This window comes from Panthera pardus, unplaced genomic scaffold (genome assembly GCF_024362965.1).
Source record: "Panthera pardus isolate Hobbes unplaced genomic scaffold, ASM2436296v1 HiC_scaffold_7, whole genome shotgun sequence".
NCBI classification, from domain to species: domain Eukaryota; kingdom Metazoa; phylum Chordata; class Mammalia; order Carnivora; family Felidae; genus Panthera; species Panthera pardus.
The window spans coordinates 23,208,364-23,232,051 of record NW_026527002.1 but is presented as its reverse complement, the minus strand read 5'-3'; the positions used below and the strand labels follow the sequence as shown (position 1 = coordinate 23,232,051).

Genomic DNA, 23,688 nt, shown 5'->3' with positions numbered 1-23,688 from the left:
AGATATACCTCCTATTCTTTTAAGAGTTACCCTACCCGTTTTTGCATTTCTTTCAATGTTGTCATTCATGTTTTTATTCCAAACTGTAAAAAATTTTTTTTAATTTATTTTATTATTTTTTTTAATATTTATTTTTGAAAGAGAGAAAGCACGAGTGAGGGAGGGGCACAGAGAGAGGGAGACAGAGAATCCTAAGCAGACTCTGGGCTATTAGTGCAGAGCTCTGTGTGGGGCTTGATCTCATGAACTGTGAGATTGTGACCTGAACCAAAATCAAGAATTGGGACACTTAACTGGCTAAGCCACCCAGGCACCCTTTTTTTATTTTACAGAGAGAGTGCAAACCTTGGAGAGGGACAGGGAAAGACGAGAGGGAGGGAGAGAGAGAGAGAAAGAGAAAGAAAATTTTAAGCAGGTTCTCCACTCCACGCAGAGCTTGATGGGAGACTCTCATCTCAGGACTCTGGGATGATGACCTGAGCCTAAAGCAAGAGTTGCATGCTCAAACCCGTTCAACTGATTGAGCTACCCATGCTCCCCCTGTTCCAACCTTCTTGTTATGAAAATTTCAAATGTTCAGAAAAGTACAAAAGATAGTACATCTATAGTTTTTATATATATTCAACACTTAACATTTTCCATATTTATCTTTCATTTATTTTTTGCTTAATAAAATTTTTATTAATCATTTTATTGAGAAGTAATTCACATACTGTGGTCATTTGTTTAAAGTATACAATCTACTGGCTTTTAGTATATTTGCAGAGTTGGTCACCATAGTCAATTTTTGAAAAGTTTGATGAATGTTTTTACTGAGATATAACATGCAGAAATCTAAATGTAGAGTTTATATATTCACAAAGTGAATGCTATCACATACAAAGAAATAGAATAATAGTTGTACATCAGGAGCCTCTCTTATGCCCACTCCCAATCGCGACTACCTTCTGCTCTCCAAAGGTAATCACTATCTTGATTTCTAGTGCCATCACTTTGCCTGTTGGCAAGCTTTATATAAATGGAATTATATGATAAGTATTTTTTTCTTTGACTTCATTTTCTCAGCATTGCTTCATAAGATGATCTATGTTCTGTATAGAACTGAATAATTCTTATTGAAGCGTATGAATAGACCACAAATTATTTACCCATTTTACTTTTGATATTTGTTTCTAGTTTGGGACTATCACGAATAATGCTGCTATAAACATTCTTATACATGTGTTCTATTGAACCTATATATGTTGGGTAGATACCTTGGAATAAAATTGGTGGAATAAAATATAAAATAGTTTATATTCAGGTTTACAAAAATGCGAATTGGTTTGTCCACCAACTGTATGAGAGTTCCAGTTCTTGCACATACTTGCCAACGTGGTCTTGTCAGTTGTTTTTAATGTTAGCCATTTTGGTAGATATATGTTATTACAGTAATATGGTTTTAATTTTCATTCTCTGATGATCAGTGAAGCTGAGTACTTTTTCATACAAATTATTCATTACATTGCTTTCTGTAAATTGTATGTTCTAGTCTCTTGCCAATTTTTCTGTTTGGTTGTCTTTTTCTTAATGACTTCTAGGCGTTATGATACCTAATTTAACATGCACAGCTATCAAAATCTAAAGCTTACCAGTGTTAACTGGTATTAACTGGTATTAACTGGTACTGGAATTAAAATAAAATAATAAAACAACAATCAGTGTCTTTCATACAATATAAAGCTTATGAGTATGTTTGTACTCTTTTACTCATGACCCTGAGATTGAGAGTCGCATGTTCTGTAGACAGAGCCAGCCAGGCTCCTCTGTTTTGCGCTCTTCTAAGACAATGTGATCTTAGAATGTTCTAACTCCCATCACCTGTCTTCGAATTTATGTATTAATTGCCCTGTATTTTGGTTCTGTTCTATTTTAATCTTACCAATTGATACTTTAGGCTCCTATCTTTTGTTGAAATCCAAAATCTAAAAAAAGGTTTAGAAACCAAAACTTCAGTGTATGTTGACCAAAGATTTTTCTAGTGGCGAAACCTGCCCTGAGTGGACATGAGACTGCATAGTCTTGAAAAAATCCCATGTATTCAAAGTGCTGAAGCCTAATTTGTGACATTTTTAAAGTTTATTTTGTTGAGACAGTGTGAGGAGGGAGGAACAGAGAGATGGGGGGAGGGGGTGCGGGAGTGTGGGTGACTGAGGATTCAAAGCATTCTCTGTGCTGAAAGCAGTGAGCCCAGTGCGGAGCTTGAACTCATGAACTGAGAGATCATGACCTGAGTTGAAGTCTGACACTCAACAGACTGAGCCACCCAGGGGCCCCTGTGACTTATTTTGCGAGAGACTGTAAGCAGGGGAGGGGCAGAGAGAGGAAGAGAGAATCCCAAGCAGGCCCCACGCTATTAGCATAGAGCTTGGCATGGGGTTCCATCTCCATGACCTCATCATGACCTGAGCCTCATCGTCCTCATCATGACCTGAGCCAAAATCAAGAGTTGGATGCTTAGCTGATGGAGCCACCCAGGTACCCCAATATTGTTATTTTTATAAAATTCAAAAATTTCTTAATTTTGAAACACATCTGGCCGCAAGACTTTATCCATAAGGAATTGTGGGCCTATGTTTTATAGCCAGTGTTTAGATTTATAGATTTACTTATATATTTATGTATTTTTGCTCACCATTCCTTTGCATCTTAAAATTGCAATTTGGGATCATTTTCCAGAAGGAAGTCAAGATTTATTGTTGGTTGGTTGCTATTGGTGGTAAACTCTGTTTTGTCTGAAAATACCTTTTTTTTTTTTCCACTTGTGTTCCTGAAATTTAGTTTAGTTTTACCAGATATAGGAGTTAAAACTGTCCATTGTTTTCGCTTACACTAAAGATAAAATTCCAGTTTTCTAAGTTCTAGCGTTATCTGACTTCCATTGTTACTTTTAGGCCATCAACCTAATTTCCATTTCTGTGTGGCTAATCTGTCTTTTCTCTCTAGTTTTAGGATTAAGCTCTTTTTAAATTGATGTTCTGTACTTTAAGTTCAGAATTCTTTTTATTTCGCTGTTTGGAATTCATTGAATTTCTTGACCTGAGGATTGATGTCTTCAATAATTGTGGGAAATTCTCAAGCATTATCTGTTTAAGTGTTGCCTCTTATTCTCCTTTATGTTCTTGTTTCACATTTTCATCTCCATTTCTCTGTTATATCCTGGATAAATGCTTCAGGTTATTGTCCTAGGTACTAATTCTTTCTTCACCTATTTTAGTCTGCTACTTAATCTAGCCATTGAGTTTTTAAAAAGTTTTATTTAGATAAAATTTATATGCTATAAAGTTTAACCATTTAAAGTGTACAATCAGTGGTTTTTAGTATATTTACCTGGTTTTGTACCCATCCCCATAATCTAATATTAGAATATTTTCATAATCTCCAAAAGAAAACATGTACCCACTAGCACTCACTGTTCTGACACTTCACTCCACATCCCTCAGGCAGATAACTAGTCTACTTTCTGTATCTATAGACTTGCCTATCCTATTACATGAAATGTAAATAATATCACATATACTAGTTTTTTGTGTGACTGATTTGTTTCACTTGGCATAATGTTTTTGATGTTCATCCATGTTACAGCATGTGTCAGTAGTTCATTCTTTTTTATGGCCAAATAACATTTTATTATCTGGACACATTTGCTTACCTCTTCATCAGTTAATGGGCATTTGGGTTGTTTCTTCTTTTTGGCTACTGTAAATAATGCTACTATCAATATTTGTGTACAGGTTCTTATGTGGATATGTTTTCATCATCCATTGAGCCCTTAATTTTATTTAATTTATTTTTTAATGTTTCATTCATTTTTTGAGAGAGAGTGAGCGAGCAGGCATGGGGGAGGGGCAGAGAGAGAGGGAGACACAGAATCCAAAGCAAGCTTCAGGCTCTGAACTGTCAGCTTGGAGCCCAGCAGGGGGCTCGAACCCATGAACTGTGAGATCATGACCTGCGCCAAAGTCGGATGCTTAACCAACTGAGCCACCTATGTGCCCTTCATGTTTACATTCTTATTGTAAAAGAGTCATAGTATAAAAGTATATAGTGCAAATAGAGGTGTCTTCTTTCTCCTCCATTTCCACTGCTAGTAGGGTACTACTGTAAAATAGTTGTATATGCTTCCTTTGGACCTCTTTTGTATACATTTATATAACATTTGTACAATCTGTTGCTTTTGTTTTAACATAAAGGAATTCTATGTATTTTGAGACTTGCTTTTTCTTTTTTTTTTTTTTTTATAAATTTTTTTTAAACATTTATTTATTTTTGAGACAGAAAGAGAGCATGAGTGGGGGGAGGGGCAGAGAGAGAGGGAGACACAGAATCCGAAGCAGGCTCCAGACTCTGAGCTGTCAGCACAGAGCCCGATGCGGGTCTCGAACTCTCAGACTGCGAGATCGTGACCTAAGCCTAAGTCAGATGCTCAACCAACTGAGCCACCCAGGTGCCCCTAGACTTGCTTTTTCTTCATCAGTATATTTTGAGGTTCTTTTGTTAGTACACATAATTCTTAATGGTTGCATAGTCTTATTTCTATATGCCATAATTTGTGTAAGTTAGCTATTGATAGACACATATTTTTTCTGGATTTTACCCTTGCAAATAGTGAATTGGTCAACACCCTTATTAATTTTTTAGACATGTACTAAGGCAAAAACCATTATGTGCCAGGCACAGTTTTGAATGCTAGAAATACACAGAAATAGACACAATCTGTGCCTTAGAGTTGCTTACAGTTATATAAATCCCATAAGGACATAAATTAATTGGGGGATCTGGTACTATTCTGAATGCAAGAGAAGATAGATTTTTATCACAGTGGGTATTGAATGCTATTGTCTTCTGAATAAGTTCTCATTTGGTCCTTATTAATTTTTAATTTATCTTTCTAGATTCTGATAAGTGAAATTGTTGCCTCCGAAGGATAGAGCTTCTTTTCCTCTAGGGTTTATATTTGCTTCTGCCAGTTGCCTGGGCATTACTTCCTGGACTACTTTGATTAAATTCTTGTCTGAGGTTGTAGGAATTCATACTGTAAATCCACGTGGGTGTCCACTTGAGGTTAAGACATTTCATGGAAGAAATTTTTTCTTCCTCCGCCCATTGCTGAGTTCAAAACAGGCAAATTTCTATGCCCTTTCTCTTACTCTTACACTGAAGAGTCATAGTCTTCTGTTAGAAGCCTCACTTTCTGGCCTTGCCCTCCTTGGGTTTGGTAGAAATCCCCAAGGCGAAATCCAACCATGATCTTTTTATTTCAGGATTCCTACACTCACTTTTTGTTGTTTTTTTTTTTTTATAGAATTATTCAGAGTCTCTATTCTGCCATTGTGCTGAAAATGAAATTGTTCAGTTTTTGTAACACATTCTTCCTTTGGTTTTCAGTTTATCATGATCGTGGTTTCTTTCTGTGCCCACTCCTCTCCTTTCAGGCACGGCTGTACCCTGAAAGCATGTAGAAGCATGAAAACATGCAGTTTTTTTTTTTAGACTGTGGCCTCTTTGTAAGAAGAGGAATCTTTAAGTCTTGTCGCTTTTTGCATTCCAATCTAATTTTTGAAAATGTTAGTTTAAAATAAAGAATGAATACCTCTATTTGTTGGAGGCTTTCCATTTCCGAAAAGGGCTAAGAGTTTCAACAAATACCTATTAGGAACTAAGTCTGTAGAAGTGTATTTAGAGTTCAGTAGGAAAGGAAATGTTTCCTTAATTTGCATGAATCAAATTCTGCTTCATTTTACAATAAGGTAAAATCATTTCATTGCTTTGCCTCTCACCCTAAAAGAAGAGAGATAGCTATTGTTATAATTGTTTAATGTTGTTGGGGGGAAAAATAGTAGTTGTTTGATAGTGTAATGATACTAACGTGTATAGTAATCTTACTTTTATTCCATTGTGTTCCCCTATTGTTAACCTTCCACCTGTTGGTTGTTGGATGAAATGAGAGAAAAACAGTGTTGGCCATTTCATGTATAGTTGTATTGGCATCCACTGACATTTATTTCTACATTTTTTTAAATGTTTATTTATTTTTGAGAGAGAGAGACAGAGACAGAGCATGAGAAGGAGAGGGGCAGAGAGAGAGGGAGACACAGAATCCGAAGCAGGCTCCCGGCTCTGAGCTTTCAGCACAGAGCTGGATGTGGGGCTTGAATTCAAGAACCGTGAGATCATGACCTGAGCTGAAGTGGGACACTTAACTGACTGAGCCACCCAGGTGCCCCTATTTCTACATTTTTAATGTTTTCCTGTCTTTATATTTTTCCCTACCCTAAATAAGGTTTTTTTAAATTTAAAACCTTTTTAAATAAGGTTTTTTTTATCCTTTATTTTTAGAGAGGGGACGTGTGAGTGAGGGGCAGAGAGAGAATCCCAAGCAGGCTCTGTGCTGCCAGCTCAGAGCCCAGCGCAGGGCTTGATCACATGAGCCGTGAGATCATAACCTGAACCAAAACCGAGTCTAGACACCTAACCAAGAGTCTAGAGCCACCCAGGTGCCCCTAATTTTACCCATTAGAATATAGGCATACCTCAGAGATCCTGTGGGTTTGGTTCAGACCACCACAATAAAACAAATATCACAGTAAAATGAGTCAGATGTATGTTTTGGTTTCCCAATGTATATAAAAGTTGTATTTATACTATGTTATAGTCTGTTATATGTGCAGTAGCATCGTGTCTGAAAAAACTGTGCATAGCTTAATTAAAAAACTGCTAAAAATGCTAACCTCCATTGAGCTGTTAGTGAATTGTAATCTGTTTTGCTTGTGGAGCTTCTTGCCTGGATGTTGATGGTCATTGACTGATCAGGGTGGTGGTTGCTGAAGGTTGGGGTGGCTGTGGCAATTATATGAAATCAGACAATGAAATTTGCAGCATTGATCAACTCTTCCTTTCAGGAATGATATCTCTGTAGCATTTGATGCTGTTTGACAGCATCTGAACCACAGTAGAACTTCTTTTAAAGTTGGAGTCAATCCTCAAACCCTGCCACTGCTTTATCAACTGAGTTTATGTAATACTCTAAATCCTTTCTTGTCATTTCAGAAAGTGACAGCATTTTTACCAGGAATGGATTCCAAATCAAAAAACCACTTTCTTTGCTCATCCATATGGTGCAACTCCTTATCTGTTAAAGTTTTATCATGAGATTCCAACAATTCAGTCACATCTTTAGGGTCCACTTCTAGATCTTGCTGTTTCCACCACATCTGCAGTTACTTCCTCCACTGAAGTCTTGAACCCCTCAAAGTCATCCATGAGAGCTGGAATCCATTTTTTCTACACACTTCTGTTAATGTTAATATTTCGACTTCTTTCCATGAATCATACAGGGGTTTTTTTGGTTTTTTTTTTTTTTTTTTTTTTTTTTTAGAGAGAGAGAGACTCCCAAGCAGGTTCTGCACTGTCAGCACAGAGCTTTATGTGGGGCTCAAATCCATGAGCCGTGAGATCATGACCCAAGCTGAAATCAAGAGTCGGGTGCTTAACTTAGTGAGCCACCCAGGTGCCCCAAATCACACATGTTTTTAATGGCATCTAGAATGGTGAATCTTTTCCAGAAGGTTTTCAGTTTACTTTGTCCAGATGCATCAGAAGAATCACTGTCTATGGCAGCTGTGTATTTCTTAAGTAAAGACTTGAAAGTCAGAATTACTTCTTGATCCTTGGGCTGCAGAATGGATTTTGTTTGCTGGCATGAAAACATTAATCTTGTTGCACGTCTCCATAAGAACTCTTGGGTGATCAAGTACATTGTCAGTGAGTAGTATTATTTTGAAAGGAAGCTTTTTTTCCCTGAGCAGTAGGTCTCAAGAGTAGGCTTAAAATATTCAGTAAGCCATGTTGTAAACAGATGTGCTGTCATCTAGGCTTTGTTGTTCCATTTACATTGCACAAGAAGAGTACATTTAACGTGATTCTGAAGGGCTCTAGGATTTTTGGAATGGCCAGTGAGCACTGCCTTCAACTTAAAGTCACTAGCTACATTAGCCCCTTACAAGAGACAGCCTGTTCTTTGACTCTTTGAAGCCAGGCATTGACTTCTCTCTAACTATGAAAGTCTTAGATGGCCTCTTCTTCCAATAGAAGGCTGTTTCATTTCCACTCAAAATCTGTTGTTTAGTGTAGCCACCCTTGTTAATTACCTTAACTACATCTTCTGGATAACTTGCTGCAGTTTTATATCTCTTACTGTTTCACCTTGCACTTTCATTTTAGAGAGACGGCTTCTTTCTTAAAACCTCATGAACCAATCTCTGCTAACTTCAAATCTTTCTTCTCCGTTTCTTCACCTTTCTCAGACTTTACAGATTTGAAGAGAGTTAGAACCTTGTTCTGGATTAGGCTTTGGCTTATGGGAATTTTGTGGCTGGTTTGATCTTCTATCCAGACCACTCAGACTTTGTCCATATCAGCAATAAAAGGCTGTTTTGTTTTCTTACCACTCAAGTGTTCACTGGAGTAGCACTTTTAATTTCCTTTAAGAACTTTTTATGTTGCATTTACAACTTGGCTAACTGGTACATTTCATTTGATGATGTATTCTTCAGATTAAACAGCAATGTTCACTACAAAACGACCATAATAGTAACTTTTTTTTTTTTTTTAAATACAGTCATACTCATCATCCTTAGCTGTGTGAAGAAGAAAGACTGGAATTAATATATGACTGTGGGCATTGATGAAAATGACAATAGTTGAAGAGGCAGAGATCACATCATTGGGATGAAACTCCATGGTTTAGCACTGTGCTACACAGAATGTGATCTTGTAGATGTTACTGGGCCATGCTTTTCATTTAATGAGGACTTGCAGAAATTACTCCTAATTTCTCCAGTTCGTTTCAGTGAGACAGTATATTATGGTTTAAGAGCATGTGAAGGAATAAATGTTTGCCACTGTTAATGCTAGCCCTGAAGATGAGTATGGTTAAACAAAAATAAAGTGATATATTCAACAAAATAAATAAACTCTTTTGCTAGGTAATGCAGGGTGGGCTTGCGGAGAGGGAAACAGCAGATGAAGGAGAGAAAAGAGGAGAAAGGAAAATAAGATGTCAGTGAATAGAAGTTAGGTATTGTGATAAGTTATTGGCAATGAAAAAGCAGATGACAGTAAAAAAAAAAAACAAGTGGAAAACAAGGATATCAGACTATCACAATTTGCTGCAGAATTGGTTGGGCTTATAGATCTCCTTGTTATTTAAGGCTGTCACAATAATGCAGTCATTGTTAGGCTAAATTATGTTCAGTACACAATAGCAGGGCTCTTTTAGGATAGAGTTTTGCCACACTTAAAAAGTTTTTTGGACTTCTGAGATTTTATGTATATATGTATTTTATGTCTATATAATTTGTTTTAAGTTTTTATTTTAATTCAATTAACAGAGTATTTTATTACTTTCAAGTGTATAAGATAGTAATTCAGCACTTCCATACATCATTTTGTGTCCATCATAAGTACACTCCTCAATCCCTGTCACCTATTTAACCATCCCCTCAGTCCCCACATTAATTTAAAAATTTTTAATATTTAAAAGTGTTAGTCTTTGTATTTATCCATTATCTCATATCTTGATTATGCCAGGGAGGCATATGGCATATTCAAGCTTGATTTAACATTATGAGTGTATATTTGGATAGCTTTGATATTTTGAGTTGGGGGAAATGGAATCGGACTGTTAGAATACAGTGATTACAGTTTTAAAGTGATTATCTTTTAAATTGCTTTTTTCTCTTTTGTATACAAAGTGGCTTGAGCCTACCAAGGGCTTTACATCTCGTGAAGTTAAGAGTAATAATAAATGTGTCTATTCTTCACTATGTTGACTGTTTTGTGTTTCCACAGTTCACCTTTGGTGTGAAGCAGCTTACTGTAGTAATTCTTGGAGAAGTAATAGTGGAGAGAGGGTATGTTAAGCTCCAGAGCAGCCTTTTAATACTATATTAATTTCTTTCTTCAACCCAGTACTGTAGTAATAAGCCCCAGTCATAGGGGAGAGTAAATCTCAAGAATAATCCCTCACATGCATTGAGTTGGAAAACATTTTAGGAACTGAACTGGTGTCACTGTAAGTACAGGGTTACAAGTCCTAGGCTGTTGTAATCTAGAGCAGAGATTCCCAGCTGTGGTGTTATGACATACTGGAGTGTCCTTCAGTTTTGTGGTGTGTTCCAATACCTTGTCATTGATGATAGTTGCAAAATTTGTCAGTGGTTTTCTTAATACTCCCCACCCCCAAAGGTAATAAGTTAGAATGGATTCATATCACTTTGAACCATTTGCTTTTGTGAGGAAGGAAAGAAAAGGAGGTGCTGGCTGGACTACTGAAGTCAGAGCCACTGAACAGCCAAATCAGTTTTTTGTTTTGTTTTGTTTTGTTTTGTTTTAAGTAGGTTTCACGCCCAACATGGGGCTTGAACTCACAACCCTGAGATCAAGAGTTGCATGCTCTATTCGCTGAGCCAGCCAGGTACCCCAAGCCAAACCAGTTCTGAAAATGTTTAATCATTTCTCTCTCAAGGTATTTAGATGTATCAGGATCTTTCTTACTGATTATGTAAATCCATCTGGATCTCTTCAGAGCTCAGATTCCTGTGTGTTTTTCAGACTTGAGCCAACATAAGATGATGGCTTAGTTGGGAGTTTTTCAGGTTTACTCTAGATTTGTGGTGCTTCCAGACATTTAGATTCTGGGCCTGACCATTTTTGATGAATGAGGTGAGAAAAAGAAATTCTTTTGCTAGTAGCTTTAGGCCTTTTTGTCTGGGAGGACAAGATGTCTGTGCACTTTTATGCAAATTCTGGAAAGAAAATGCATGTTTAAAGAGTGACTGAAATCATGTATTTTTGGTTAGGTATTAAATATTGAGATAAGAATCATTTTCAGCATATTAAATTTATTCAGCAACTTAATTTTTATTTTTCAAGTAATTCTGGTATTTAAGTATTAGGAAAATTAAACTTTTATTAATACAATATTCATAGATTTTTAAGTGCAGTTTTTTCATATTTAATCCAAAATGAAGATATGTCTTACCAGTGGTGTGTTACTATTCAGTTGGCAGTAGTCTTCTTTTTCCAGGGTTATATAAAATAATGGTGCATCTTAAGACTGATAATGTTTCTTAGATTCAGAAAATGATGATACATTTGCAATATATGTAATTAGTTTTTCCATATCCTCACCAATTTAGGTACACACAAGGGTGATATTTGGCCAAGAACCATTGCAAATTTCTTAGCTTCTTCCCCTCCCAGTGGTTTCAGGGTAGTTCTGCTTCTCTGGTTACAGCCGTTACCTTCTGCAATTAGTTTCTATTATCTTCAGTTATTTTAGTCTGTAGCTGCCATTTTCAGCACTGTATGGGAAAGCCGGCCATGTTGCCATGATGGTTTTCACAGCTGGTGGTATCATCACTTTTGCTAGTGTTTCTCATCCACTTTTATAATACTTTGTCTTCAATGATAGGAGGAGCTGAATGCTTTCCTCAAGTGATAATAGCTTTCTGTTGATTGATACTACATGGTATGATCTCTAAATAGATCACTAGCTCTTTACCTCCTCAGGTAAGTATGAATTCTTGTTTATTTTTACATCAAATTTTTAGGTCCTTCTCTTTTAGCTTCTGTGTCAGTGTTCAAGTAACTTAGGGCTAGTTTCTTTGTTGCTTTGTTTTGTTTTGTTTTGTTTTGGAGTATACCTCATTAGAACCAATTTCTTAGATGATCCAAAGGACCCTTGAGGGGACTGATTGCTTATTTAAAGACGTGTTCTGCCTTCTCCAATGAATTATTGTTCTGAGAATACACCAAAGGATAAATTCCCTGTTTTGTGAACCAGCCAAATAGACAAACCATTTGACCTTCCATTCTTTGTATGTTTTTTTTTTTTTTATGTTTTGATTTTAAGTGCATGGGTGAATTATTACTTTTATTAGTGGGCTTAGTAAATATGCATTAGCCCCCAAAAGGTTGGTCATGCTTTATCTCTTTATTGGAGGCGATGTGGATGGGTGCAAAGTAGTTTAAGGCCTAGTAGCTAAGACATTAAGGGGCTGGCATGAATTGTCTTTTTATGTAGTGACTCACCCGCTCAGTAAAAAAAAAAACAAACTTTTTATGTAGTGACTCACCCCCTCAGAATGTTTTAGATTCTGACCTGTGATATTGAAATGGAAAGTGGGTTGTAGATTATAACCCCTTTTCATGAGGGGAGTTTGGAGCAGAGATCCTGCATTATCTGTTGCTATATAACAAATTATCTCCAAATTTAGTAATTTAAAAGAACAAACCTTTATAATCCCATGTCGCCCAAAGGGTCTGGAATCAGAGGCTTAGCTGGATGGTTCTGGCTTAGAGTCTCTCTTGAGTTTGTAAGCAAGATACTGGCCTGGGCTGCAGTCATCTGAAAGACTGGCTTAGGGTTGGAGAATATGCTTCCAAATCATACATGGTTATTAGCAGGAGGCCAGTAATCTTAGCATGCAGGCTTCTGAATTAGGCTGTTCACAATACGGCAAGTGATTCTAAAGAGAATGACCAAGATGTAAACCATATTGTTTTATAACCTAATCTTGGGAGTGACATACCATCATTTCAGCTATGTTCTGTTAGTCACACTGTTGAATTTTGGTACAGTGTGGGAAGGAACTACACAAAGATGGGAATACAAGAAAGCAGAGTTAATTGGAGATTCTCTTGGGAGTTTGGTCATCACAGGTCTTTTTCTTTGTGGACATGTAAGAATTAGTGTCAGGGTGAGGAAAACATTTCTTTTTTCATAGCACTCTTAATCATTATGTTCAGGAGACATAAGGGATAATGATACCAATAAAACTCTTCTTAACTTACCTTTATATCCTTATGTTTCATTTAGTACCTGTGCAAATTGCCTTATATATCCTTGATTTGATAACAGGGCTTGTGTTCCCTGTTTTAGTAAAGTTCTCAAGATCTGGAGAATTTCTACAGCAGTGTTACCCAAAGTGTGATTATTGAAACAAGACTTTTCAGAGATGCTCTACACTAATGGGTTTCCATTACTTTTGGAAACTTCTTTGTTATCTTCTTCTCCTTGGAGAATCAATGTAGAAGTCTCTGAGAAGTCCCTCATTGAAGATACCAGTTTTTCCTTGTTGCACCCAGTGTTCTTAAAAATTCACTTGAGGGGCACCTGGGTGGCTCAGTTGGTTAAGCATCCACCTTAGGCTCAGGTCATGATCTTACAGTGGTTCATGAGTTTGAGCCCTGCATCAGGCGCTCTGCTGTCAACACAGAGCCCATTTCAGATCCTCTGCCCCCTTTTCTCTGCCCTTTCCCCCCTTGTGCGAGCGCTTGCTCTCTCTCTCTCTCTCTCTCTTTTTGAAAAGTAAACATTTAAAAAAATAGTAAAATAAAATAATAAAAATTTACTTGATCAGGGCACCTGGGTGGCTCAGTTAAGTGTCTGACTTCAGCTCAGGTCATGATCTCGTGGTTTGTGAGTTTGAGCCCCGCATCACATTGGGCTCTTTGCTGTCAGCCAGAGCCCGCTTTGGATCCTCTGTCCCCCTCTGTCTCTGCACCTCCCCCTCTTCCTTTCTCCCCATCGCACGTGTGCATGCTCTATGTCTCAAAAATAAACATTAAAAAAATTTACTTGATCATTGAATCACTGTATTATATACCTGAAACAAATAATAACACTGTATGTTAAATACACTGGAATTAAAATTTTAAAACTTGAAAAAAAATATGCTTGATCATATAACCTACATTTGTTAACATAAGTGGAATAAATGAAAAACCTTGTTCTAACATAGAACTTTATCACAAATATATTTCTTTATTCAAAACAAGTCACTTAGGCAGCTTTATTTCTGTATTTTAGATACTTAAAATTTTTCTTAACTGCTTTTCAATTTGTAATTATTTTGCATTTTGGAAGGCAGCTGAGATCAGAAATTGCAAGTAGTTGATACCTTATTTTCATTTTACTAGCAATTATGATACTGCAGGATCTAAGGAAAGATTTCATTCTTGGCCACTTTAAGAGCCATTTAGGAATTTAGAATTTTTTTTTTTTTTTGGTTTTTTAACATTTAGTAACTTATTATCGATGTTTTTGAGCATATTCTAGACCCTGGGGATGCTGTGATCAAAAACATAGTCTGTCCTCATTGTGAGGGAGAGCCAAACAAATGTAGGAGGTAATTGCAGAAAGGCCACAGAGACCAAAGTAAAGGTGTGGTAGTCCACAGATACCTGCTTGTGGGCCAAGTGTGTGTGCCTATTAATAAGTTCTTTTCCAGTGATTCTCAACAGAGAAGGCAGGAGGTTTTTTTGTTTTTTTGTTTGTTTGTTTTTTATTTCTTTATTTTGAGAGAGAGAGAGAGAGAGAATGGGAATATGAATCCCAAGTAGGCTCTGCATTATCAGCACACAGCCGGACGTGGGGCTCAAACTCATGAACGGTGAGATCATGACCTGAGCCAAAATCAAGAGTTGGTCGCTTAACCGACTGAGCCACCTAAGCGCCCCGAGAAGGGAAGAGTTTTCCAATCTGTAGTGGTATTGGATGCTGTTAAATTTACTTAAAGGCATCATAAACTGAAAAGGTCTAGAAATATTTGTTAGTGATACTTGATTGTCCAGCAACAGCACAAACTAGCTTTTAAGTAGAGAATTGTTGAGTTCTGAACAGATACCCATTTTGGTCTACTTTATTCCAAGAAAAGATGCTCATTAAGAGTATTTATAATGTTACATGAAATAATTTATAATAACATGGGTTATTTGATTTTTAAACCCATAAGTTGCAGCCTTCTATGGTTTTTGTTTTGCTTTGTTGTATACTGAAAAAGAATGTCCACTAGTGATAACAGAAGAGTTGAACAGTAAAAACTTATAAACAAGAATGTAAATACATAGTCATTTGGGTTATGTGGAAAAATAACTGCATATCTTGGGCCCAGATATGTTATATTCTGATATTGATAGTTTAAATTATGTGCAGATACCCTATTTAAGAAAACAAATATGGGCTGTAAATTGTAAATTAAATTATTTAAATTTAAATTATTTAAATTATTTAAAATTTTAAATTTAAAGGCTTTTTGCATGAGTGGTTACTTGTATAGTTTCTCTGAAAAGCTTGCATGTCTGAAATGATACCTTTTTTAAGGATGATGGAGAACTGTGGTTTTTACAATTGGAAAGCAGTAAAGGAAACAGTGGTGAAACTTTTAAGCATTTAAAACCTAGGCTGAGATCTTGTAACCCCAGTGGAGTAACAGTGAAGTTTTGTAGGTAGCTGGCTGCTCTTCATAACCACTTTACAGCATCAATGTTTTCAAATATATTTGGAAATCTTTTGATTGTGAATTATGGGACAAGCAATTAAAACTTTGAGAGTGAGGCATACATACAAGGTGTAAGGGACTTGAAAAGATATGAGCCTATGGAGGAAATTTAATCAAGGATTTCATTCTGTGTAGAAGGATATTTACATTGTCATTTTTCTTAAAGTACAAATTATTATTGATACTCTTTTCTAGAAACGATTGCAGAAAGAACTTTTGGCTTTGCAAAATGACCCACCTCCCGGAATGACTTTAAATGAAAAGAGTGTTCAAAATTCAATTACACAGTAAGTAGTTAATTTATTATTATTATTATTATTATTATTATTATTACTTAATGTTTACTTATTTTTGAAAGAATGAGAGCACACATGCACACGAGCCGGGGAGGGGCAGAGAGAGAAGGGGACAGAGGATGTGAAGTGGGCCGACAGTCAGATGTGGGGCTTAAACTCATGAATCGTGAGATCATGACCTGAGCCCGAGCTGAAGTCAGATGCTTAACCTACTAAGCCACCCAGGTGTCCTGGTAGTTAATTTTTGAAGTACTTACATGTTTCATTTATTATTAGTGTAATGTATGAATATATACTTACTTTTTTAATGTAGAATTTTCATATTTAATTCCACTCTCTTCTATCAAGAGATAAACAAATAGATCTTATTCTATGCATTTATATATACAGTTTGGTGTTATGTAATATCATATACATTATATATAATGTATGATTTGTAACCCTTTGTTTTTTAAAACCATATGTTTGATTACTAATTTTTTTTTTTTTAGTGTTTATTTTTGAGAGAGGGACAGAGTGCGAGCAGGGCAGGGGCAGAGAGAGAGAGGGAGACACAGAATCAGAAGCAGGCTCTGGGCTGTGAGCTGTCAGCACAGAGCCCAACACAGGGCTCAAACTCATGAACCGTGAGATCATGACCTGGGCCGAAGTCAGACGCTTAAAACAACTGAACCACCCAGGTGCCCCTGATTAGTAGTGTTTTAAAATGTCTCTTGCTAAGAAGGCAGCATTTAAAAACTTAGGTCTGTCTTCATTTATGAAATGATCTTCATCTTAAATAACACAATTTGGCATGAAGTTGTTTATCACAGTTTTCAAAACCACATGTAAAGGTTTAAAGAGAGTAATAGTCAAGAGGTGTCTCCATCCCATGAACACAGTAGTTGCCCTGTACAGAAGGGTAAATAAATGAATGTCAGACCCTCAACAACCTCTTTTAATAGATAAGAAACTTCTTCATGAGGATGAAAAAGTGAAGCATGAAAGGAAGACACAGAAATATTCTAATTCCGCTCCTTCCTTGGGAGTAAAGAAGTGAAATCTTTTCCCAGATACAATACCAGGAAGGGTAGAGAGATATGTGTCCTCTTGCATAAAAATGAGCATTTGAATTAGTTTGAAACATTTTCAAGGGTATCACTTTAAGTCTCCAACCCTGTGTAGTCTATCTTTTACCACTCCTTTGATTTAATATTTTATTAGACAAGGGTAAGTGTTCTGAAATTGGGGGGGGGGGGGTAGTGGTGGAATTTAAAATAATGAACCCTCTTCTTAAAAAAAAAAAAAAACAACTCCAAAAACATAAAAGGGATAGGAGGCAACAAGATAAAAGTATACTGTAGACCAAGTTGTAGGGCAAATACTTAGTGATAGTCTAGGTCCAGAGAGCAAAAGTGACCAAAATTCATGGACTAGGGCACCTGTATGGCTCAGTCAGCCAAGTGTCTAACTCTTGATTTCAGCTCAGGTCATGATCTCATGGTTCATGGGATCAAACCCCACTGTCAGCACAGAGCCTGCTTGGGATTCTCTCCTTTCTCTCTCCCCCTCTTTCTCAAACAAACATGTAAAAGAAAAAAATTCATGGGCATATTTATCCCTTTAGAGAAACAATTTTGGTTACCTTTGACTTTGATACTTGAGTCAGTACTTAAGACAGAACTCAAGCCTTTTAAGAACAGGGATATGAAGAATGGATCTATTGATGGTTGGATGGATATTGATGTTTGAAAATGTAGTGTAGATTTCTATCTCTATAACAATCATTTTAAAACATTGCTGGGTTCGCAAGTATTTTTAGGTTCCCTGCAAAACTGAGCAGAAGATACAGATTTCTCATACATCCTCTGCTCTCACAAACGCAGTCTCCCCCATTATCAACATCTTGCCCCCAGAGTGGTATATTGGTTATAATTGATGAATTATGATTGGCACATCATAATTACGCAGAGTCTGTAGTTTACATTGTAATTCATTCTTGATGTTTCTAAGGATTTGGGCAAATGTACAGTGACCTGTATTATCATTATGGTATCATACAGAATGTTTTCATTGGCCTAAAAATCCCCTGTGCTCCAGCTATTCATCACCTCCCCCAACCACTGATCTTCTTACTTTCTCTGTAGTTTTCCCTTTCTCAGAATGTCATATAGTTGGAACCATACAGTAAGTAGCCTTTCAGATCTCTTTTACTTAATAATATGCATTTAAGGTTCTTCCATTTCTTTTTGTAACTCTCAATTGATTTTTCATTTCCATCAAACAAAATTTGAAAATGGAATGTATGGCATTTGTTCTGTATAATTATGTGATTTTTTTTTTGTTCTGTATAATTAAACAGAATATATTCCATTTTCATTGGTAATAAGTGCTTCCTCTTTCAGTCTTTTTTTGGTGGGGCAGGAGGACTACACAACACAATGATTTATAAAATGTTAATGGAATGTTCTGCATTTAAAAAAATTTTTTTTTTTAATGTTTATTTATTTTCGAGAAACAGAGTGCAAGTGGGGGAGGGGCAGAGAGAGAAGGAGACGCAGAATCTGAAGCAGGCTCCAGGCCCTGAGCTGTCAGCACAGAACCTGACGCGGGGCTCAAACTCTTGAATCATGAGATCCTGACCTGAGCCGAAGTCAGACCCTCAACTGACTGAGCCACCCAGGCGCCCCTGTTTTACATTTTTATAAATGGAAACATTTGTATCAAGTAATTATACCATATTATATTATAACTACCAAAACAGCAGTGTCTTTGTTGCAGGATAAACCTGTCATTTAGAGAGGTTTGTCAGGCAGTTTTTCTTTTAAAATAATTTATTGTAAATCAATCACAAAAGTTTTATATCTTTATCTTCCAGGATCTATAAATACTCTTAAAAAATTCTATCTTAAAATATGTGTTTAAGTGGGATAAGAATTATAATGAAAGCACATTAAGCTTTCTGGAAGACAGTTTGGTGGCATATATTAAGATATTTAAAAATCAGAGTGTCATATCCTTTGACCTAAGAAATAAACCCATGCTTCTTAAGGAAGGAACAGAGATACAGAAAGATTAGCCCAGGGGCACCTGGTTGGCTCATTCAGTAGAACATGCCACTCTTGATCTCTGGGTTATGAGTTTAAGCCCCATGTTGGTGGACATAGAGCTTATTTAAAAAAACAAAATTAACTTAGAACTAACTATACTTCTTTCAACATTACTATTTCTGGGGACAATTTGGAAACAATGTAAATATCTATAATTGGGAAATGGTTTCTCAGTGAAATGGCATCCCCTGAGTTACAGCTGATAGCATGAAACACAAAAATTTTGTATAGTCCTAATTACCTGTGAAAATCCTTAGAGAGGCAATATTGGTATGTATCCTGTCTTAATATATCCAACAGAGCTGGTTTTTCCTCCAGAAGGGAATAGTTGGTTGTTTTTTTGGTTAGTGGGAGTTATGAATGCATGAAAAATACCTGTTTAAACATTAGAATCCTAGAACAATAGTTATTCACAGGAAGTTAAGAACTGAAACTTCTCCCATATTCATCCTCAGGGGCATGTACCCATAATTGGAATCATAAACACTGGTGATTTGAATGTATATAATTTAAGTGTGCACATAATTCAACTATTAGATGTCAATATCATAGATAAAGAAACTACAAAATGACTAGAATGAAATGTACCCAAAAAATTTCAACAGTGATTATCTTTGGGCGACTTTTGTTTATTTATACCTTTCTAAATTTTCTGTGGTGAACAAACATGCATTACTTTTTTAATTAGCAAAAGTTATTTAAAATTACCCTGTACAGTGTTGAAAATTATGCCTTCTTTGACCGATTTCACCCAGGTATTGGAAGGATTACTGAGATATTTGCTTAGCTATTATTTAAAAGCTGTGTTTGGATCAATCACATGTAAATTTGTGGTACATTATATCCTAAAATTTGCCTTTAAACAGAAAGAAAGGGCACCAGGAAGTCCTCTGATTTTTCCTTGGAATAATCACTGCATAGTGGATGTCAAGATAGCTAGAAAGGACCCAGTTTTTAAAGAGAATAGGTTTTTGTTTTTAATGCAGTTTATGCATTATACATTTTCTGAACGTTTTTATTCATTTTTGAGACACGGAGTGTGAGTGGGGGAGGGGCACAGAGAGACACACACACACACACACACACACACACACACACACACACACACAACACACTCTGAAGCAGGCTCCAGGCTCTGAGCTGTCAGCACAGAGCCCAACTTGGGGCGGGGTGGGGGGCTCGAACTCACGAACCATGAGATCATGACCTGAGCCGAAGTCAGACACTTAACTGACTGAGCCACCCAGGTATCCCTGCATTATATTTAATTTACTGCGTACTGGTTCTAATATCAGGAACGTGCTATGCGATTTATCTTTCCAACACTTTGAGATGAATATCTATTTTCAATGAAATTTTAACTTGTTTTTAATATCAATTTTACAATTGAAATAGTTCAAACAAGAAAGGTAAAACAGCTTACTCATGGCCACACAGCTAAAGGACAGACCTGTGTAATTTCATGATAAAATATTGGCTCTTGGCTTATATTTTTTATTGCCATGTATAGTATTCAACACGCATTCTGAAAATGAATAGCTATGTTCTTAAGGGCCTGTATGTGTTAGCTGAATGCTTTCAGAGAGTAGACACATTATTTTACATACTCTAAAGTCCATAGTATATGGAATCGTGACTAGAACCCCAACCCTGTATTCTCAATATTACTTCCTTTTGTTTCCCTGTACGTAAAGTAATACATTTTTATACCTAAAAAATTTAAGAGGAAAGGAATTGGCCAGAGAGATAATTAGGAATTCATTCTTATGACTGGTCCATTTTTGCTTCGCAATGTGACCCTATCATCTTTGCCACCATAACCCTTGTTCTACTCCTGTTCCTCCTTTTTTTTTTAAAACAGCAAGAGATAGGTGTCTGGCTGGCTTGGTCTGTAGAGCATGCGACTCTTGATCTCAGGGTTTTAAGTTTGAGCACTATTTTGGGTGTAGAGATTACTGAAAAATAAATTAAAAGAGCAAGAGATAAGCGTACAGACTATAATTATAAACAGATTTGTATTCATGATTGTTATATGTGGAAACAAAGTATGCTTGTAAAGAGGCCATAGAAATCTCTTCTAAGTTTTATTAAACAACTGAAACATAAGACACAAAGGAAAGGCATATAGAGCCTTGAATAGCCATCGGAGTAAGTGGACTGATGTCAGCTTAGCTTCTTTTTCCTGTTTAGTCTTCTCTAGAGTACTGATGAGAAGATGTGTCTAACGGCCATGATTCTCTAGTCGTTGTTGATATCTACTTCCACCATTGTTTCTAAAATGACATCAGAAAGGCAGTTCATTTGTTTCATGTTATCTATAAAATCTTTTCAATCATTGCAGAAATAGTGTTTCTGCATATAATAAATAGTGTTATAAAAATAGTGTTCCTGCATATAATAATTTCTGCATAAAATAAAGAGCACAGGCTTTAATGTCAGCACACTTGAGTTGGGTTTTATTTTGTGTTTTTAGACCTGGGTTAAAATTTGGCCCTGTCCTCTGCTAGTTGTCTGACTTTGATCTGGTTAAATAACCCTTGAGTGTCAGAGAAGGGAATAGGGCGAGGGAGTTAATGTGCAGTAGGATGAAACGTGCTGTTGCAAGCTAATGCCTGGCATAGAGGAAGTCTTCAGTGTTCCTTTTCTCTTTCTCATCCCAATTCCTCTTATCTGAAGTTTTTAAATTTTTTTTCCTGTTCTAGGTGGATTGTAGACATGGAAGGTGCACCAGGTACCTTATATGAAGGAGAAAAATTTCAACTTCTATTTAAGTTTAGTAGTCGATACCCTTTTGACTCTCCTCAGGTAACTGCCTTGCTTTTTAATATTTTATTGTGTTTTTAGATTATAGCAAAATACTAAATTAGTGCCTTTTTACTAAATGAAAACTTAAAAAAAGAAATCCATTATAATTATGTAAATAGATTTGTTCCTTTTTCTTATTTGTAATATAATCAAGATCTTAGGAACATTTACTTTATTGAGATTAGGACTTTGCTTTTGTACTTCCAAGAGGTTAACATTGTTCTTATTCATAGATGTTAGCGGAAAAGGGTTTGGAAATCTAACCCAGGCCCAGGGGTTGTGGGAGAATTTAACATTTTGGAATACCTGGAGGCACTTATTCCAAAATAAGATGATAGAATAATTGTGAGGAGGCAGTGCTTTGTTGAAAGGAACACTTTCTTGATTTTGCATGAACATGCTGTCTTTGTAGGCTTTTAGTACTGTAAAGATAGAACATGTTACAAGATGTTGAATATCTAAACATAAGCCCTAAATCTGATCATTATAATTTGAGGCACAGTTAGTTTAGGTAATAGGTTAATACTTAGACAAATGATAATGGTGATAGAACTTTTTTGAGAGCTGTTTAACTGGTGAATGATTAATCCTTGGAAGTTAGAGAAAAGGAGACTCTAGGATGGCGTCCACATTGCTGGCTTGGAAGATGGGTGAATGAGTTACTAGTGGCAAAATGTTAAGACTTAATGCCACCTGTGTCTCATATTGCTGGATAATGAGGTTATGGATAATGAAATTCCCCAAATACCTAAAATTCAACATTTGAAGTGCTAAAATACGTTATTTTTGAGGAAAATCATATTTTATTACCACTTTAAATAGAATATACCTAACAGTGCTCTTGGCCATGTAGGGGTACAGATGGAAGCCAGTTATTGTATTGTGCTATAAATAAAGACGTCATTGTTTTAAGGCACAGAATTAAATGGAACTGGACTCTGAGTGCTACAGTTTTTTAATGTGAGCAGAAAATTAAGATAAGCTTATTTTTATTATTTCATAAAAATAAAGCCAAGGGTAATGACCTTTAGGCCTCTATAATAAGCACCTGTAGACTATGATCAGAAACCAAAGCAAACATCTTCTTTCTCTCTAGAAAACCATCTTCACCTTTTGTTGCCTTTTGGCTTATCAGCATCATTTCAGATTGTTAATGCTTAAAGGCAGTGTGGTCTCAGGTATCCCCTTCTCACCTTCAACCTGTTCTACTTCACTTCAGCTAAGTTTTTGGAAGGTATATGAAGGAAGAATGTGATTTATGAACTCCAAAATGTTGACTAGAGGGATATTGGAGAAGGCTTACTCCAGGAGCCCACAGATTGTTTTTTCATGTTTTATCAGAGGAAGATAATATTTCTGTAAATAGGAACCAAGGCAAAAGTGTCCTCTAAACTCTCTCCTTAGCATTTAATTCTAAATCAAATATCACTCTGCAGCATCATTTGAATTTCATCTTGAATATTTCTATAAGTTAGAACATATATAATGAATTCTATCATATCTCAAAAATTTTTTTTGTCCTTCCCTGGTTTGACTTCTGCCCACTTTTCTGATTCTTCTGATTTGGGATTCTTTATTCACTACCCCTGATACTTCTCACTCTTTTCTCTAATGTCTTCAACCATTTTAAGCAGCTAACTCCCAGATCTACAGTTATGTGTACAACCTCTTCCTGAGGTTTAATTTCACACCCTTGTTGGATGTTGCTACTTAAGTACCTCCAGATGTCTCAAATTTAACACTTCTAAACTCAAATCTTTTCCAATAATAAAATAAGAAAAAAAAATTTTTTCCTTGGGTTATTGTCCATCTGTCTGCTTTTGTTGAAATTCTTTTCTTCACCGTTAAATGCAGCTTTTGAGGTCCTTTTGCAGTGCTTAAGTCAGTCCCTTCTTATCTTACAGTCAGTGGTGTACTCCCGAGTTTCTATCTTTCATGCGGGCTATTATGTAATAGCCTCTAGTTCTTTCCATCCCCCACCATCCTTTTACAGTGCTGTTAGATTTCTCTGAAGGCGCAATTACCTCATTGGTTTGCACAGACACACAACACTACCACCACTACTACAACAATCCCTATCCTCCTCCATAAAACTTCTAATGCCTCACATTT

General features: G+C 36.3%; 1 protein-coding gene across 1 annotated transcript in view; it reads left to right on the top strand.

The window, feature by feature from the left end:
- The window catches only part of UBE2W (ubiquitin conjugating enzyme E2 W), a 71,848-nt gene that overhangs the window by 22,878 nt on the left and 25,282 nt on the right, over positions 1 to 23,688 (top strand). The window contains exons 2-3 of the mRNA XM_019453296.2: positions 15,582 to 15,673; positions 21,474 to 21,576. Of these exons, the coding sequence (XP_019308841.1) occupies positions 15,582 to 15,673; positions 21,474 to 21,576 (195 nt within the window). The remainder of the gene's footprint in view (positions 1 to 15,581; positions 15,674 to 21,473; positions 21,577 to 23,688) is intronic.